The sequence below is a fragment of the Salmo trutta genome, chromosome 33, assembly GCF_901001165.1.
Source record: "Salmo trutta chromosome 33, fSalTru1.1, whole genome shotgun sequence".
Classification (NCBI taxonomy): domain Eukaryota; kingdom Metazoa; phylum Chordata; class Actinopteri; order Salmoniformes; family Salmonidae; genus Salmo; species Salmo trutta.
The window spans coordinates 17,342,350-17,358,073 of record NC_042989.1 but is presented as its reverse complement, the minus strand read 5'-3'; the positions used below and the strand labels follow the sequence as shown (position 1 = coordinate 17,358,073).

The following is a 15,724-nucleotide window of genomic DNA, read 5'->3' as shown; positions in this document are numbered from 1 at the left end:
TCAGTAGTATTGCTTTATCAACACTGCATGCATTCCCTTGTGGGAGAAGGTAGCGCTTCGACAGGAAGTGCAGCATCAGAGAGTGGTACTCCTCTAGCCCTGATGTCTGGTAGTCAGGGGATAGTTGCGAGATGTCCTTCAGGATCAAGGCCCCATGTAGAATCTTCTCCAAATCTATTGAGGTCCCAGAGTCTGGATTTTGATTTAAAAACAGAATGAACTATTATATTGTAAGATTGGCTGTTCTGTAAAAATACATGTACTACATGTAGGATATGTACACTGACTTAGTTCCAGCCGCTCCTTTGTCCGTTCCTCTGCTTGCAGTGGTGTATGATGACACAAAGGCATGAGGGGCATCAGTAGGTTGGTATGCTGGTTCTGTATGTGGTACAGTGTAACGTTACCATTTTGGCACAATAATTTCCCTGCTTTCTTCAGGAGTCATATGACCAGTAGGTGTGGTTGATAGTGGCGTTCCGCCACTGCCCAACATAAGCACACCCTCTCGAGTGGTGTCAATTTTCTTGTGTAAAGCTAATCACATTAGAAAACGGGTAATACAAATGTTCACATGGATGAGTAGAATAGTGATACCCACTTATACAGTATAATGACACAAAGTTAAATATTTTTTACATTTAGCCAAATATCAATGCAATGCTTTATACCTGGCATGTTCTCCCAGATCCATTTAACGATCTGTCTGTTTGGGTCAGAGATGAAGGTTCCAACCACCAGCTCAGCTTAGTCCTCTTCAACCCCTCCAGTTCACACCACGTGGCGCTCTTCACCTCATTGCTCTTACATACAAACAAAAAAAGAAATACACTTCAATGCAATTAAGCAAATCAGATTTGACACATCAATGTAACAAATTGTTGCATGATTTTACAGTATAACAATAGATAACATTCAGAAAGTATTCAGACCCCTTGAATTTTTCCACATTTTGTTACGTTACAGCCTTATTGTAAAATGGATTACATTGTTTTTTCCCCCTCATTTATCTACACACAATACCCTATAATGACAAAGCAAAAACAGGTTTAGAAATGTTTGCAAATGTATTACAAATTAAAAACACTGAAATATGACATTTACATAAGTACTCAGTACTTTGATGAACCACCGTTGGCATTGATTACAGCCTCGAGTCTTCTTGGGTATTCAGAGACTTGTCCCGAAGCCACTCCTGCGTTCTCTTGGCTGGGTGCTTAGGGTCGTTGTCCTGTTGGAAGGTGAACCTTTGCTTCAGTCTGAGGCCCTGAGGCCCACTCTGGAGCAGGTTTCATCAAGGATCTCTCTATACTTTGCCCCGTTCATCTTTCCATTGATCCTGAATAGTCTCCTTGTCCCTGACTCTGAAAAACAACCTCACAGCATGATGCTGCCATGACCATGCTTCACCGTAGGGATGGTGCCAGGTTTCCTCCTGATGTGACGCTTGGCATTCAGGCCAAAGAGTTCAGTCTTGCTTTCATCAGACCAGAGAATCTTGTTTCTCATGGTCTGAGAGTCTATAGGTGCTTTTTTGCGAACTCCAGCGGGCTGTCGTGCCTTTTACTGAGGAGTGGTTTCCGTCTGGCCACTCTACCATAAAGGCCTGATTGGTGGAGTGCTGCAGAGATGGTTGTCCTTCTGGAAGGTTCTCCCATCTCCACAGAGGAAATCTGGAGCTCTTTCAAAGTGACCATTGGGTTCTTGGTCACCTCACTGACCAAGGCCCTTCTCCACCATTTGCTCAGTTTGGCCGGGCGGCCAGCTCTAGGAAGAGTCTTGGTGGTTCCAAACTTCTTCCATTTAAGAAGGATGGAGGCCACTATGTTCTTGGGGACCTTCAATGCTGCAGATATACCCTTGGTTTGGCTTGGTTTTTGCTCTGACATGCACTGTCAACTGTGGGCCCTTATATAGACGGGTTTGTGCCTTTCGAAATTATGTCTAATCAATTGAATTTACCACAAGTGGACTCCAATCAAGTTGTAGAAACATCTCAAGGATGATCAATTGAAACAGGATGCACCTGAGCTCAATTTCGAGTCTCATAGCAAAAGGTTTGAATACTTATGTGAATAAGGTATTTCTGTTTTTTATTTTTAATACATTTGCAAATGTGTCTAAAAACCTGTTTTCGCTTTGCCATTATGGGGTATTGTGTGTAGATTGATGAGGATTTTTTTTATTGAATCCATTTTAGAATAAGGCTGTAACGTAGTAAAATGTGGAAAAAGTCAAGGGGTCTGAATACTTTCCGAATGCACTGTAAATGTATAAGATTAAAACCTCTTAGGGCTAGGGGGCAGTGTTCGGAAGTTCGGATGAATGACGTGCCCAAAGTAAACTGTCTGTTACTCAGGCCCAGAAGCTAGGATATGCATATAATTGGTAGCATTGGATATAAAACACTATGCAGTTTCTAAAACTCTTAAAATAATGTCTGTGAGTATAACATAACTGATATGGCAGGCGAAAACCAGAGGGAAATTGAGGTCACAGGACATTTCAATGCTAGTCTATGGGATATACAAATAAATAACTCCCAGATTGCAGTTGCTATGGCTTCCACTAGATGTCAACAGTCTTTAGAAAGGGTTTCAGGCTTGTTTTTTGAAAAACGAACGAGTAGTTGTAGTTTTTCCCCAAGGTGTCTCTCATTAGAAAAGTAGTCTTGTTGCGTGTGTCAATGAGGTGCGCGCTCTTTGTTATTTATCTTCCCTATTGAACATACTATTCTAAGTCTTAAATTTGATCATTTATTTAGATATTAGAGTACCTGAGGATTAATTAGAAACATCGTTTGACTTGTTTGGATGAACTTTACTGGTAACTTTTTGGATTTGTTTGTATGCATGTTGAACGAGTGGATTACTGAATCAAGTGCACCAACTAAACAGACATTTTTGGGATATAAAGAAGGACTTTATCGAACAGAACGACCATTCATTGTGTAGCTGGGACCCTTGGGATTGCAAACAGAGGAAGATCTTCAAAGGTAAGTGATTTATTTTATTGCTATTTGGGATTTTGTGACGCCTGTGCTGATTTGAAAACGTATTTTGATGTGGGGCGCTGTCCTCAGATAATCGCATGGTATGCTTTTGCCATAAAGTATTTTCGAAATCAGACAACGCGGTTGGATTAACAAGAAGTTAAGCTTTTAAATGATGTAAGACACTTGTATGTTCATGAATGTTTAATATTACAATTTTATAATTTGAATTTGGTGCACTCCAGCTTCACCGGATGTTGTCGATTTTGATCCCGATAGCGGGATCCGTTCTTTGAGGATTTCGATGGTGCCACTCTGCTCGACATCCCATGTCTTGAAGACTGCTGGCTCAAGGTGGCTATGCTGGTGACAGAAGAATGTGCTGCGATGAATGGTGGCCACTCCCATCATGCAAAGCATTCGGAGGACATTGGTTTGCATACAACTTGACACCAAAATGGCAGCAAAAAGGAGCAGATTGCCTGCTGGCACCCTCCCAATCATAGGCTGGCTGGATCATTCCCTCACATGGTTGCGCTAACTGCAGATCTGCGTGATGTTGAGCGCTGTTCGTCTGGCTGTTGACGTAGTCCCTGGAATCTCCACACCCAACACAGACTTGGAAAAGCTTCATCAGTTGGGACTGGAACACAAAACAAGTATTTCCTCGTCCAGACTGGCTGAAGCTTCGGGCTCCCTGAGAGTGAATAAAATATGTCAGACCTTATTAGAACGGCAGACATTTTTACAGATGCTGTAGGGCAAACACAGTTGTGTTCACAATTTACAATATGCACGCCACTACTCACCCAATGATCACATCATCTTCCTCTTCCTCAGCTTTTATTCTAATCAATTGTTAGTATTGACAACTGTTTCACAATAACTGCCTGGTCATGACGTGAGGTGAGAAGTATAAATGTGACATACGTGTCACGTTCTGACCATAGAAAGCTGTTATTTTCTATGGTAGAGTAGGTCAGGGCGTGACTGGGGGGCTAGTCTAGTTTATTATTTCTATGTGGGGTTCGTTTGCTTTTCTATGTTGGTAATTGTGTATGATTCCCAATTAGAGGCAGCTGGTAATCGTTGTCTCTAATTGGGGATCATACTTAAGTAGCTTGTTTTTCACTTGTGGGTTATGGGATATTGTTTATATGTAGTTTCATTGTAGTCACGGTTCGTTTATTCTTTATTTGTTTTGTATTTTTCTAAAGTTTCACTTTCTAATACATTTTGTGGAATGCTACTCACGCTGCACCTTGGTCCGACCATTATTATTATAATGAAGGTGACAGAATATCCCATCTACAAAGGACCAAGCAGCGTGCCCGTGAGATAATGGCATCCTGGTCCGTGGAGGAGCTTAGGGAGAGAATATCCTGGACCTGGGACGAAATAGTGGCAGGAGATAAGAGCCTGCCATGGAAGCAGGCAAAAGCAGCGAAGGAGGGACAGTGACAAAGTCGTGGAGGAAGGCCACAGAAACCCCAAGAACATTTTTGGGGGGGCACACGGGGTGGTTGGCAGAGCCAGGTTTCAGACCAGAGCCAACTCCCCGCACTCGCTTTAAGGAGCGTGTGACCGTTCAGGCACCATGTTATGCGGTGATACGCACTGTGTCTCTCGTGCGCATTCACAGCCCAGTGCGCTCGGTGCCAGCTCCTTGCACTTGCCATTTGAAAGTGAGCATCCAGCCAGGACGGGTTGTGCCAGCTCTAGGCTCCAGACCTCCAGTGCGCCTCCACGGTCCAGTAAATCCTGCACCGGTTTTACGCACTCGCCCTGAGGTGCGTGTCACCAGTCTGGGGCCACCTGTCCTGCCTTCACAGTCCAGAGCTTCCGGCGACAGTTCCCAGTCCAGAGCTTCCGGCGACAGTTCCCAGTCCAGAGCTTCCAGCGACAGTTCCCAGTCCAGAGCTTCCGGCGACAGTTCCCAGTCCTGAGCTTCTGGCGACGTTTCACAGTCCGGAACCTCCTGAGACGGCCCACGGCCCGGAGCCTCCTGAGACGGTCCACGGCCCGGAGCCTCCTGAGACGGTCCACGGCCCGGAGCCTCCTGAGACGGCCCACGGCCCGGAGCCTCCTGAGACGGCCCACGGCCCGGAGCCTCCTGAGACGGCCCACGGCCCGGAGCCTCCTGAGACGGCCCACGGCCCGGAGCCTCCAGAGACGGCCCACGGCCCGGAGCCTCCAGGGACGGTCCACGGCCCGGAACCTCCAGCTCCATGGCCGGAGCTTTCCTCTGCGTTGGTGCCCAGTCCAGGCACAGCGTCCAGTCCCGTTCCATGGCCGGAGCCTTCCCCTGCGTCGATGCCCAGTATAGGCACAGCGTCCAGTCTGGGTCCAGGGCTGGATCTGCAGGATGAGCGGGTTCTTCGGCCCGCACCAGAGCTGCCTCCGATGCTGGCGGATCCGCAGGATGAGAGGGTTCTTCGTCCTGCACCAGAGCCGCCACCGATAAGAGACACCCCCCCCAACCCTCCCTTTTTGTTTCAGGTTTTGCGGTCCGAGTCCACACCTTTGGGGGGTGGGGGGGGGGGGGTACTGTCACGTCCTGACCATAGAAAGCTGTTATTTTCTATGGCAGAGTAGGTCAGGGTGTGACTGGGGGGCTAGTCTAGTTTATTATTTCTATGTGGGGTTCTAGGTTTGTTTTTCTATGTTGGTGATTGTGTATGATTCCCAATTAGAGGCAGCTGGTAATCGTTGTCTCTAATTGGGGATCATACTTAAGTAGCTTGTTTTTCACTTGTGGGTTATGGGATATTGTTTATGTGTAGTTTCATTGTAGTCACGGTTCGTTTATTCTTTATTTGTTTTGTATTTTTCTAAAGTTTCACTTTCTAATACATTATATGGAACGCTACTCACGCTGCGCCTTGGTCCGACCATTATTATTATAACGAACGTGACAATACGAGAAGACAAAACAACATATCAAATCCAAAGTAACTAGGGCAGATATATAAGAGGATGACTCACCACGCTTCTTGTATGTGGCATTAGAAATGACACCTGTGTGCCTTTATTTACTTTTTTTTTTACATTTTAGTCATTTAGCAGATGCTCTTATCCAGAGCGACTTACAGCAGTGAATGCATTCATTTCCTACATTTCATTTCATGCATTTTTTTTTTTTTGTCTTTTTATTTATTTAATTTTTTTTTTGTACTTGCCCCCTGTGGGAATCGAACCCACAACCCTGGCGTTGCACACACCATGCTGGCGTTGCAAACACCATGCTGGCGTTGCAAACACCATGCTCTACCAACTGAGCCACACATGGTTGAGAAGCATACAGTTTGAGGACATATTTCGTTTGTCTTGTATGAAAATCTTTTTTTAAATTTTTTTATATGACACATTCCAGTTACATGCTAGCATGGCCAGTAGCTAACGTTCGCCTGCTGGAACTTGCTAAGTAGCACCGGTTCTCCATATGACTTTGAGAAATAGTGCATTGTGGATAGTTCAGAGGATATCTTGGAAATAAGTTAAGAAATATGTAAAAATGCTAAACATAACTATGTTTGTAGTTATAGGTAACCAGATCATGACTACAAATAAGTTACTAAGTGTTTGACCACACTTTGATGTTACTCTGGTGAGTAAAAACTAATGCCTCCTACCCTTTAACCTCAGGCTACCTAATCTCAGCCTTGGTCAGGGAAGGGTAGACTAGTGGTTGGTGGTAAGCTCAGGAACCACAGGAGCAGGTGTGCCAAATGCACAGCCATTTTCTTAACTGGTCCCACACCAGTACTAGGTAGAACATTCAGTGCCTATGAAGAGGAGTAGAGCTTTTATGAGTTGAGATCATTAATTGATTAATAACTGTCATAATTGATGCCTTATGACATCTGGCATATAGACCTGTGGTTAGGATCAAATGACTAATCACTTTTCTTCCAGTTTTATGTATGGAGAGCTGACGGACAAGAAGACAATAGACAAAGTCAGAGAGACATTTGATAATTATGAGTCCAACTGCTTTGAGGTCCTGCTATACAGGAAGAACAGTGAGTGTTCACATTTAATTGTTCACATTGTATATGTACTGCATATTCTATTCTATTGTATAAAAAATAAAATGTAAACAAAATGCACCTTATGAGAAAAACAACTGTTACTACTACATTGTAAAGAATCTATTCTGTCTGCAGGGGCGCCAGTGTGGTTCTATATGCAGGTGGCCCCCATCAGGAATGAGAATGACAAAGTGGTTCTCTTCCTGTGCACCTTCAAAGACATCACTGTCTTCAAGCAGCCCATCGAGGACGAGTCCACTAAGGGTAAGGACGAGTCCACTTCGGGTAAGTCTCTCTGTGGGTCTCGATCATGCTGAACTGTGGCTGTTTGCTTGTTATGAAGAGCCAGTCTATGAATTACTGGAAATAAAAAGGTCTTGTGATTGTTGTGGGCAGAACCTACAGAAGATGTGGGTGTTTTTACCCTCTCCTCCTAGATGAGTGATGCACGTTGTCAGGACTTTGCCCTGGGTTCTGTTCTTAGCAGTGTTAAGCGGGTGTGTTTGCCCTTTGACAAGAAGAATGCTGTACCCCTGAGGGACCACTCCCCCCCCCGGCGCAGACTCCCCATCACCATGCCTCGTCAGAGACTTACTGCTGGGAAAACCAAGCTCATGGGATTGGAAGATGACTAACACATGATGATCAACACATGATGATTAATATGGGCTTTACATGCTGTTAATGTTGGGAGCAGGTTGACCAGAAACAATACCATGACAGTCAGGGATATTGTCAAAAGATTACGTTTTGTTGAACATTTTACAGGACATGCAACTTCTGTTGTTGTTTTTAGTCAAGTTAAGGGACTTTCATCTTTTGTAAAAAACAAAAAAAAAATACGAGTCAAATTACATGTATACATTCCATTCATACAGTTTACAAATAAAATCATACCGTCTCAATTTACAATTTAAATATTAAAAGTTCAAGATATGTAAACTACTAACATGAAGCCATTGAAATCCTCTGGGGTGAAATGAGCACCGCATACAGTTCCCGTGGTTCCCTTAACGTTACTCTAATCCGTTTATATTTTGTATTTTATCAGGAGCTTATTAGCATCTGTCCTCTAATTGCTTGTGATGACCTTACCATAGAATGACTGCTGTGTGTCCAGACCTTGTCAAGGGGTCACTGATTAGGAGTGGACCCAGAGCAGAGCTGTAGTGTGGACTGTCGCAGTGTTCAGTGTTATGGGATTGCAGACATGGATGGGTCTGAAGGGTATGGAAGCTGAATGGTCACACTATAGAAACACAACCTCCTTATGCTATAGCTCAAGCTGCTCCCACAGCTCAACACCCATTCACATCAGCTGAGGAGGAGAGACTCCAACTAGACTGATTAGCCTTTCCACACGTATTCGTCTACGCTTTGAATTCAAAGTGTTAAGTATTCACTGTCAGTGTTTCCCTAGGATTTTTGTTCCGTAGTGGTGGCAAGGGTAGGGTTGGCGGGGGGTTGCATTGCTACTAGTTTTAGTGCAATGACATGCTAGCTGTTCCCATAGACTTCCAGTCATTGAGCCAACGGCTATCTCATATTTTTTTGCATTGGTGGCAACAATTCAGCAGCCACTGCTGCTAAAGGATTCGAGGGGGTACTCTGACTGTATTTCAGCAGAAATGATTTGATCATCATATGCAGTTTGTTTGGGGGTGATGCTTGGATTTAGTTCTTGCTATTTTTAACTTCGCCACATTGTATTAAGTTGTTCTGGTCGGGTTGTTTTCTTTTTGTTTTCTCGAGGGCTAGCAGAATACACATTAGCCTGTTTTACAAGGCTCTTTCGGGCTATTATAGTAAAGATTGGGGGCTTTACATGGTCAGTGTGGAGTGCTGCTTTGCCCTGATGGCAGACAATGAGTTACACAACTCCTAACACTCTCTTCATCCAAGGGGAGGTCAGTTGTATCTGTTGCAGTGCAGTTGTGAGTAGGCTGCCGCTGTGGTCTGTGTGGGTCTCTGCCACTGGTCTCCTTTCACCCTGCTGCCCTTTGGGAAAAATAGCTGAATTAACTTACTTTTGAAGGGAAGTGAAAGAGGATATGAGGTTAGAGACCCTGGAGTTGAGGGCTATTTCAAATCCCTGTTTCGCTCTGTGGTAATGGCACCTGAAAGGGTTTGAGTGATCTTATATTTCATCTTGTACAGTCTTCACATTATTATGGTTTATACAGCCGACGTGAGAGTGGGGCTGTAGTTATAATATATGCCATTTAACAGACACTTTTATCCAAAGCAACTTACAGTCATGCGTGCATACTGGGTCCCCATATTCAAACCCACTATCCTGCCGTTGCAAGTGCCATGTTCTACCAAATGAGCTACAGAGGACCCAGACCTTTGCTGTGCATGCCTAGTGCCTACATCATCACTGTGACTTTGAATCCATAGCTGCTGGTTTTACAAGATAAAGTCATCTTTAGATGAAGTCATGTATTAACGTATGGTTAATAGCGTATGCTTTCAGTGTTTCTCAAAGTGAATATCATTTATGTACCCTTTCCATATGGCCAAGCTGTGCTAAATGTGTCAATGTTTTTTATGTCTGCAGGATGGACCAAGTTTGCACGGCTGACACGGGCACTGACACATAATAACCGCAACACCAGCCACCACAACACACCACAGCAGCTCACTCCTATGAGCAGCCATGAGGTCAGCCAACCCAAGCAATCCCGTCTGGCAGAGGTAAGTGCTGTGTCACATGTAGAGCTGGGAGTAAACCGGGTTAGGGTTGTGGTGTAGGGAGTTAGACAGACCATCATCCTGATCACCTCCTCGATCACATTCAGGTCCTGGGCCTAATGCAGAGAGAGAGGACAGACTATTAACATACAGGGGCTAAACAGAGAGAAAAACAGAGATGGCCAAAACGTTTTATTTTATAACAAACAGAAGAGCAGATACAAGAGGACTTTTACGTAGAAAATTGATTGACCTAATGTTTGACTGTACACACATACAAACACACACACATAGACACCTCCCCATACATACTGTACGTTCAAGTTTTATTAGTCGTATGTATGGGATACTCTTGCTATACACCATAAGCAACATAAGAAGGCACAATTTACAGTCCAATATTTACATGTGTTTTGAAGAAGGGGGGATTGCGGGTCAAATGTTTAAATTGTGCAGCAGTTGTGATGTTTGTGCAGCATAAATGTATATGAGTGTGTGTGTGGATGTCTGTGTGGGTGTGTGCATGAGTGAGTGAGTGTGTGTGTGTGCTAAGGTGCGGAAAATCAGAGTAGGTGGTCAGTCCAGTGAAGGGTGTTCCGCAGTCTGATGGTTTGTAGATAGAAACTGTCTCTGAGCCTGTTGGCATCAGACCTCATGCTCCAATACTATCTGCCAGATGGTAAGGAAGTGAACAGCTCGTGACTGGGGTGTGGGTGGTCCTTGATAATGCTGCGGGCCTTCCTCAGGCACCGTTTCGAGTAGATGTCCTGGATGGGTGAGAGCACGATCCAAGTGATGTGCTGGGCCTTGCGGTCATGGACGGAGTAATTCCCGTACCAGGCATTGATGGAACTGGTCAGGACTCTCTCAATGGTGCAGCGGTTGTATTTGGAGAGGAACCGGGGTGGCATGCCGAATTTCTTCAGCCGCCTTAGGAAGTAGAGACACTGTTGCACCTTTTTGACAAGAATGGTGGTGTTGTTGGTACATGTCAAGTAGTCGTTGATGTAGATGCTGAGGAACTTAAGTCTCTCTACTGCAGTCCCATTGACAATCAACTCCTTTGTTTTGCTGACATTGAGAGAGAGTTTGTTGTCCTGGCACCACAATGCCAGTTTACTTACCTCCTCCCTATAGGCTGACTCGTTGTTATTGGTTATCAGGCCTACAACTAAGCTGTCGTCAGGAAACTTGATGATGGAGTGGGTGTCGTGCAAAGCCACAGTCGTGGTCGAACAGGGAGTACAGCAGAAAGTTGAGGAAACACCCCTGGGGGATCCCTGTGTTAAGAGTCAGTGTGGAGAAGGTGTTGTTGCCAATCCTCACAGCCTGTGGTCAGCCCGTCAGGAAGTCCAGGATCCAGTTGCAGAGGGTGGTGTCCAGACCCAGGGCTCTGAGCTTGGTGTCAAGCTTGGAGCGAGCAATTGTGTTGAATGCTGGACTGTAGTCAATGAACAGCATTCTCAGATGCGTTACAGCCGTTTGAGTAGCGATGGAAATGGCATCTTCCGTGGATCTGTTGGAGCGGTAGGCAAATTGGAGTGGGTCTAGTGTGCCTGGCATGCTGGCCTTGATGTGGGCCATGACCAGCTTCTCGAAGCACTTCATGATGACCGGGGTGAGTGGGAAGGCGTGATAGTAATTTGGGCATGTCACCTTATTTTTCTTGGGCACTGGGATGATGGTGGTCTCCTTGAAGTAGGTGGAGACTACAGCCTGGGACAAGTACAGGTTAAAGATGTCAGAGAAGACAGCTGGTCAGCACACACTCTGAGGACATGGACAGGGATGCCATCTGGGCCGGCGACTTCGTGAGTATTTACTCTTTTGAGAGTTTTCCTCTTGTCAGCCTCGGAAAGCGAAAGCACCTGGTTGTCCGGAGCAGCGAGATTGTTCCTGGATGGCTCTGTATTGTCTGCCTCGAAGCGAGCATAGAATGTGTTAAGCTCGTCTGGGATGGAGGCTTCGGTGGGCAACGTACAGCTGGATTTGCCTTTGTAGTCTGTGATAGTCTGTAGTCCTTGCCACATGCGTTGCGAGTCTGAGTTGTTAAACATCAATTCAAGTTTAATCCTGCAGTATGGGCTCCCAGCAAGGTATGGATATCTCTGTTCATCCAGGGTTTTTGGTTAGGGTATGTCCGGATTGTTATTGTGGGTACAACATCATCAACACATTTACTAATGAAGCCTGTGACTGACGATGTATATTCCTCAATGTTGATGGATGAGTCCTGGGTGGGTGAATCTTTGAACATATTCCAATCACTATTCTCAAAACGGTCCTGCAGTATAGAGTCTGCCTTCTCTGTCCTCTGTGGCCCGCGACAATAAAGACTGCTTCCGGATGAGAGGATTCTTGCTGGCTAATGATCTTGTACAGTTCGCTGTGGGCTGCGGCTGTACTGGGCATCATTAATATTGCATGCATAGCAGAGAGACGGAGGCAGTGTGCCGCGAGCACTTTCACTGTCTCCGTCTGTTGGAAACTCAGATGACTTGTTTTGGGACGAGCCATGTTCACTTTACCTTATCTTTTCCCTAGCTAAGTGACCTTACCTGGCTGGCTAAATATCCTGAGTCATCTATTGATGTTTCAGGGCAGTGGATTATTTGACATAAACCTTAGTGTTGGATTTAGAATCCTGCCCCTTTGGTAAGTACCAATAAACAGCATCTACAGTGTATTCGGAAAGTATACAGACCCCTTGACTTTTTCCACATTTTCTTATGTTACAGGCCTATTCTGAAATTGATTAAAACAATTAATCTACACACAATAGACCATAATGAGAAAGTGAAAACAGGTTTTTAGAACTTTTAGCAAATGTATAAAAAAAACGAACTTAAATACCTTATTTATATAAGTATTCAGACCCTTTTCTATGTTTCCATTGATCATCCTTGAGATGTTTCTACAACTTGATTGGAGTCCACCTGTGTTAAATTCAATTGATTGGACATGATTTGGAAAGGCACACACCTGTCTGTATAAGGTCCCATAGTTGACAGTGCATGTCAGAGCAAAAACCAAGCCATGAGGTCGAAGGAATTGTCCGTAGAGCTCCGAGACAGGATTGAGTCAAGGCACAGATCTGGGGAAGGGTACCAACAAATTTCTGCAGCATTGAAGGTCCCCAAGAACACAGCGGCCTCCATCATTCTTAAATGGAAGAAATTTGGAACCACCAAGACTCTTCCTAGAGCTGGCCAAACTGAGCAATCGGGGGAGAAGGGCCTTGGTCAGGGAGGTAGCAGGGACTGAGAAACTAATCAGGATCGAGGGAAAGATAAATGGAGCAAAGTACAAAAAGATCCTTGATGAAAACCTGATCCAGAGCGCTCAGTACCTCAGACTGGGACAACAACTCTAAGCACACAGCCAAGACAATGGACGAGTGGTTTCGGGGCAAGTCTCTGAATGTCCTTGAGTGGCCCAGCCAGAGCCCGGACTTGAACCCGATCGAACATCTCTGGAGGGACCTGAAAATAGCTGTGCAGCGACGCTCCCCATCCAACCTTGACAGAGCTTCAGAGGATCTGCAGAGATTAATGGAGAAACTCCCCAAATACAGGTGTGCCAAGCTTGTTGTGTCATACCCAAGAATACTCAACGCTGTAATCGCTGCCAAAGGTGCTTCTACAAAGTACTGAGTAAAGGGTCTGAATACTTATGGAAATGTGACATTTCAGTTTTTAATTGTTAATACTTTTGCAAACATTTCTAAAAACGTGTTTTTGTTTTTCATTACGGGGTATTGTGTGTAGATTGATGAGGGGGAAAAAACAATTTAATCAATTTCAGAATAAGGCTGTAACATAACAAAATGTGGAAAAGTGAAGGGGTCTGAATACTTTCCGAATGAAATGTATCAACATGAAATTATACTTACTGTTAATTCATGCAAAGGGGATTGTGATTTCAATTTTGTGATTTGCTTACCCCTACCAGTCTCTCTCAGACAGAGAGGTAAGACAAAATCAAAACTCAGAAAAGAAGGATGAGTTTTACTATCTCTTCTCATTTACATAACCAATAACAAGATGTCTGAGTGGGTTTGTAATATCTGGGGAACATTCAATAGATTAGGCAGGTGATTCATCTGAAGAGCATCTGACGTCTCATATTGAGTATGCGGAATGTCAGATGTGCTGCTATTTCTCTGAGAAGGTTTTTGTGTGCTTAATTGAAGTTCTCATTTTGCACAGCGCTTCTGGTCTTGACTGAGGCCTGTTTGATTGGCACCTCTGATGATGAGGATTAGATGAGAATTGTAGCCTCTGTTCATCTTCTCAGCGAGCACCCAACCTACTTTTATAACATGGAGTCAGGAAGCCCCATTCCTGATATAGTCTGTATGAGATGAGAACAATCAACTTTAACATTGAAAGTGTCTCCTCCTCCTATAACTGTCAGTCCCTCTCTCTCTCTCTCTCTCTCTCTCTCTCTCTCTCTCTCTCTCTCTCTCTCTCTCTCTCTCTCTCTCTCTCTCTCTCTCTCTCTCTCTCTCCATCCTTCTGTGTGCACTCAGGTTCTCCAGCTAGGCTCAGACATCCTCCCCCAGTACAAACAGGAGGCTCCTAAGACTCCCCCTCACATCATCCTCCACTACTGCACCTTCAAGACCACCTGGGACTGGGTCATCCTCGTCCTCACCTTCTACACGGCCATCATGGTGCCCTACAACGTGTCCTTCAAGACCAAGCAGAACAACATCGTGTGGCTGGTGCTGGACAGTGTGGTGGATGTCATCTTCCTGGTGGACATCGTACTCAACTTCCACACCACCTTCGTGGGGCCCGGTGGGGAGGTCATCTCAGACCCCAAGCTGATCAGGATGAACTACCTGAAGACCTGGTTCGTCATCGACCTGCTGTCCTGCCTGCCCTATGACATAATCAATGCCTTTGAGAATGTGGATGAGGTACGGTAGGCTGGCTCGGGGAAGGGGTGGGTTTAGGATCTTTTGAAATTGTGTTTTTTTTGTAATTATCTTTTTATTAGAATGTTATTTTCTTTTAATAGGGGTTACATAGACAACCAAACAAAGTGCACCACACAGACTAAGTACAATAAAAGGAATAAATAAGGATACAGCAAAACATTATACAAAAAGGCAGTCATAAAATGGAGAGAAAACAATATATACAAACATTACAATTATAACATGTGCATTTATGGGAGGTTTCCTACGTAGGACACCAATGGAGACCAAATTTTCAAAAAATGTATCAGACCTCTGGTGTAAATCAAATGTACATTTCTCTAGAGGTAGGATAGCGGAAGCTTGAGAAAGCCACATTCTCGCAGATGGTACTTCAGGTTTGGACCATAATAACAAAATGCATTTTTTTGGCTAAGTGAACAAGGGTATTGAACAGATGTTCAGAGTCAGGGTCAAACATGACGTTACAATCAAAACAGAGCAAATATAACTTTGGTGAAAAAGCTCATTATCTACCCAAGATATTCTGGATGTGTAAGTGAATATCATTCCAATAAGACTGGATTCTGCTACAGTACCAAAACACACACATGAAGGTGCCAGTATCCTGTTTACATTTGAAACAGAAATGTGATGCATTGGAAAACATTCTGTGAAGGCGGACAGGTGTAAAGTAGGTTCTATGAAAAAAAATGAAATGTAGCTCTTGTATGCTTACGGAGGTGCATTTGGGGTAGACCCTTTTGCAGATAGAAGCCCGTTCTTCCTCACCGAATGCATGTCCAATGTCTCTCTCCCAAACATGTCTCAACACATCATAGGATGAGGCACTTCTGTTCAATAAAATAGAATATATGTGGAGATTAAACCTCCACATATATTAGTTTTTCAACTTCAGTCATTTTAAAATGTAGTTTATCGACTTTCTTCTGGCCCTCTATGAAGTGTCTAAGTTGTAGGTATTTGTCAGTTGTACTTCTAACAGTTGCTTCTTATGTCGGCTCTGAAATCCAGAAATGTGGCCTTCTGTCAAAACCACTTTGCCTGATGAGCTCTAGACGA

At 44.4% G+C, this 15,724-nt stretch overlaps 1 protein-coding gene across 1 annotated transcript in view; it reads left to right on the top strand.

The window, feature by feature from the left end:
• The window catches only part of kcnh5b (potassium voltage-gated channel, subfamily H (eag-related), member 5b), a 72,676-nt gene that overhangs the window by 9,240 nt on the left and 47,712 nt on the right, over positions 1–15,724 (top strand). Inside the window, exons 3-6 of the mRNA XM_029730049.1 lie at positions 6,908–7,014; positions 7,159–7,308; positions 9,584–9,720; positions 14,249–14,641. Of these exons, the coding sequence (XP_029585909.1) occupies positions 6,908–7,014; positions 7,159–7,308; positions 9,584–9,720; positions 14,249–14,641 (787 nt within the window). The remainder of the gene's footprint in view (positions 1–6,907; positions 7,015–7,158; positions 7,309–9,583; positions 9,721–14,248; positions 14,642–15,724) is intronic.